Source organism: Solanum tuberosum, unplaced genomic scaffold (genome assembly GCF_000226075.1).
Source record: "Solanum tuberosum cultivar DM 1-3 516 R44 unplaced genomic scaffold, SolTub_3.0 scf00013, whole genome shotgun sequence".
Classification (NCBI taxonomy): Eukaryota; Viridiplantae; Streptophyta; class Magnoliopsida; order Solanales; family Solanaceae; genus Solanum; species Solanum tuberosum.
In genome coordinates, this window is record NW_006238940.1 from 789,988 (window position 1) to 793,963 (window position 3,976).

General features: G+C 36.3%; 1 protein-coding gene across 1 annotated transcript in view; it reads right to left on the reverse strand.

Annotated features, from left to right (window-relative positions):
* The window catches only part of LOC102595153 (FHA domain-containing protein FHA2-like), a 13,481-nt gene that overhangs the window by 3,915 nt on the left and 5,590 nt on the right, over nt 1-3,976 (reverse strand). Inside the window, exon 2 of the mRNA XM_006339952.2 lies at nt 580-737. Coding sequence (XP_006340014.1) covers nt 580-737 — 158 coding nt within the window. The remainder of the gene's footprint in view (nt 1-579; nt 738-3,976) is intronic.

A 3,976-nucleotide genomic window follows, 5' to 3' on the forward strand; every position in this document is an offset into this window, starting at 1 on the left:
ACAAAAAAAAAAAGAAGAAAATTCCCAAAATATTCAAGACAAATAAAGGAGATATAAGGTAAGGAGGAAGCAACAAAAGTGAGGAATATGTCTTGCAGCATCAAACATAGAGCTAAACAGTTTGATAACCTAAGGCAGTAAAATAATTTCTTTGTCCTAAATATTGTTTAAGAAGAACCCGGAGAAATAAGATGTTAAATTTATACCCTGAGTTTAGTTCATGACTAGAGAAATATGCCAAACACTGATTGATCAGTACTACCAATACAGTAAAACAAGAAAGATATGTGCCCCTAGAAACATCATAGGCATTTGCAGAACATCAGCATAGAACATCATCCAACACATGCAACAGAATTGTCTTTCAAGGAAAAAGATACAAACAAATAGGACCTCAAAAGTTCCTGGCCCATTGCCCAACCTAATAGGCCTAAACAAAATTTCCTTCTGGACTATGAAATAATTGCTATCGACTGAGGGAGAAACTTATAAGATGAACTTTTCCATTTGCTTGTAGTTTAGTCTTTAGTTAATAATGTTTTGGTTTTTCTGTGACGAGATTTATAAATTTGAAGTTACCTCAGCATGAAGCTTCTCCATTGGCATCCATTCTCCTGGACCACAGAGGTCAGAAAGCACAGTTGCTACAGATGATACAACGTCCTTCTCTTCTAACTGCATCAGCTGTTGGTTGTCAGCATCTCTTTCAATACGTGATCTTCCATCTATCTTCTTATCTGCGAGAAGTTTAGGCCAAATAAATTCAACAAATCAGATACTGAGTTCTGAAGATAGAAGCTGTAAATCAACATTTACTGAACAAATCATAGAAACCTGAAAATGGGATCTACCAGAATACACTTTTTTATTTTTTATAAGTCTACCATAATACACTTTATAAGATACAAAGGAAGATAACTAAAGCTTGCATATATATGCCTTCCGTATATATGTTAAATGGCCCTTCCCTGGATCACAAGAAGGTTTAATGTGTACATTTCTTTTCTTTTTTTATTAAGGTAAAGTTTTATTGAAAGAGTACCAAGATAGTACAGAAAGATACAAAGAGACCGAGCGGACAAACTGCTACTCTTTCCTATCTAACAATCAAGAAAATCCATGTACTCATCTAGGCTAACTAACATATCGATACTACACCAAACATAAAGATTGTGCAAACACTTATGCTTGAATCTTTTTAAAAAAAACTGGTAACGATGTTTCCTCGGCATTAAGAGACATACTGGAGACCATCAAAAAGTGTTATTTACAAGAAAAAGAGGAAAATAAATACTTATAGGGATCTTGATAATTCTACAAAATGGTCTAAATCCTCTAGTCCTATTTCTTTACACCAAAAGTAGAAAGACACTATACAATTCCATTTGACTTTTTAAATTGAATTGGATCTATCTTCAAAACATCTCCAATTGCTTTCTCTCCAAACTGTCCATCAGATATACTGTGGGATTATCCTCCACCACTTCTTCTGACTCTTGCTTCCTCCCTCCTTTCATCCAACAGCTTAGCAAGTTAGTTGTATGTGAAGGCATAGTTCATCTTGTCTCGGTATTCTTGAATATAGATATGTGAGTCTTCTGCCCTTCAAAACAAGCCTTATTCCTTTCCAGCCATAAGGTTCAGAAGATGCAAAGTGAAATAGTCTTCCAAATCTGCTTTGATCCTCTAGGAACCCTTTTGAAATTGCCAGATTTCTAACAGACCCCTTACATCTTCAAGCAACACCCACGAAATGCCACAAATATTTGAGAAACAATTCGCAACAATGTCTAGAAAATCTGCAATGCAGGAATAGATGTTCAACTGTTTCCTGGTCTTCTTTCACATAAATAGCATACTAGCATCTGTCACACAAAGTAATCCCCCACCCCTCCACCCCAAACCCTCTACAAATTATTTTGAGTAAGACATGCCTCCCTTGTAGCAGTCCATCGCAAACATGCTGCTTTAAATGGAGCTTGAGACTTCCAAATCGTTTTCCAACACCAAGTATTATCTCAATAATATGTTTCCTTTATCAGCATGTTGTAACAAGTTTCAACTGAGAATATCTATTATTTACTGGCTGGCTGTCCAGATCTAGCTCCTGGTTATTCAAATTCCTTCTGAAGTCTACTGGCAAACTGAGTTTGAACAAAATTCCGCAATAGTACCTCTCTTATTAATGGAACAATTAAACAAAATAGGAAATTTTGTCATCAAACTTTGATAGGGCTTTCAATCAGCCTATTTTGTCCATCTTGATCTTCCATTTTGATTGATACAAGATTGATTGATACCCTGTCTCTGTCAAACATACAGTATTTACATTCCACTTCCGTAATACAATACTCGCCGTGTCCCTCTTCTTCACATCATTGATACCCCTAACATTCCAACATAGTAGAATATCCTATTGCCATTGTTCAAGAGGTCAAGTCTGACTGCCTTTAAGATCGATTATTTCAACATGCTTGTAGAACTTCAACATGAAGTGTGAGATAATCAACATGCATCCATTCAATGTTGATTTCACATGTTGCCTCTTATCCATTCAAGTTTAAGGTGGCCATTCTAGACCACTTCCACATATACCATTAACTCTTTTACTCCCTTCGTTTGGATTTGTTTGTCTTAGTTTGACTTGGCACGGAGTATAAAAAATAAAGAAGACTTTTAAATCGTGTGGTCCTAAACTAAGATATGGCTAACATACCAAAATGCCTTTTAATCTTGTAGTCTTAAATATGCCATGTGGGATGTTGAAATCAAAGAGTTGTCAAATTAGGAAAGAGGCATTCTTCTTGAAACAACCAAAAAGGAAAGTAAAAAAAAAACAAATCGAAACAGAAGGAGTATCTATTTATCCTTCTTTTCGTCAATCAACGATAGATTCCTTAAGAATGTTGGTAATAGTGATCATGAGCCCCTATTAGATGCCTAAGAAGTTTAAATGCCTCGTCGCAAAGGCATATGGATTTGTTCAATATCATGAGTCATCAAAAAAAACATTTTGCAAAGATTGCTTTTCTTTTTGGCAGCGCAATTTCCTTCCCTCTTTTAATGACTATGGTGTCTAGGCCATCTATCGCGCACCTCGACTAATACCACGGGATACCTTTCACCTCCAACCAACATTAGGTACCAGGTAACTTTTTCCACCAAGGCTAGGACATATGGAAAGTATCACCTAGTGTTTTTGTCTCCATTGGAATTTGAACTTGAGACCTCGTGACTCTCAACCACTTCTTTGACCACTAAGTCACACCCTTGGGTTAGGGCAATTTCCTTCCATTTCAAGAAAGATATCCTTTTTTCTTCTTTTTTAACAACAGCGGTGTCCAGGCCAATTTTCCTGCACATCAACTATTCCATTAAGCACTTACTACATCCAAGCAACATAGGTCTGGGTGTGACCATTAGATATGTAATTTTATATTTTAAGGCCATACGGAAAGGGGTGGATACTTGCTTTTAGCTCCTCAAAAATTAAGTCCAGAAAACAAAAGCAACTCTCTTTTAATCGATACATATAAATCGAATTTCAAATTTAAAAGTCTAACCCATCGGCGGCCACCTAAAGTTGGCACTAATTTTCACTTAGACACCTATATTAGATTTTGTTCCTTTTAGACACCTCATATCATGCTTCATTGTGTCATTTTTGACAATCAGCCAAATATGTAAGGCGTGTGTAACACACTCACCGATAACATGTCAAAGTGGCAATTTAAATGAAGACATGTGGCATATTTTTTTAAAATAATTTCTAAATAATGAATTTTGAGTAGAAAAAAAAAGGGTCAATCAGCCAATGACATATGTCATTTTTTAAACCCAAATAAGTCAAAAAACAAAAAATAACACACTGCCCACCCTAGATTATCTTCTCCAGCAATCCCTCCCCCCACCCGAATCATCTTCCCCACCACCCGATCCTCAACCCCTCCTCCCCCAAAATCATCTTTCCACCAGC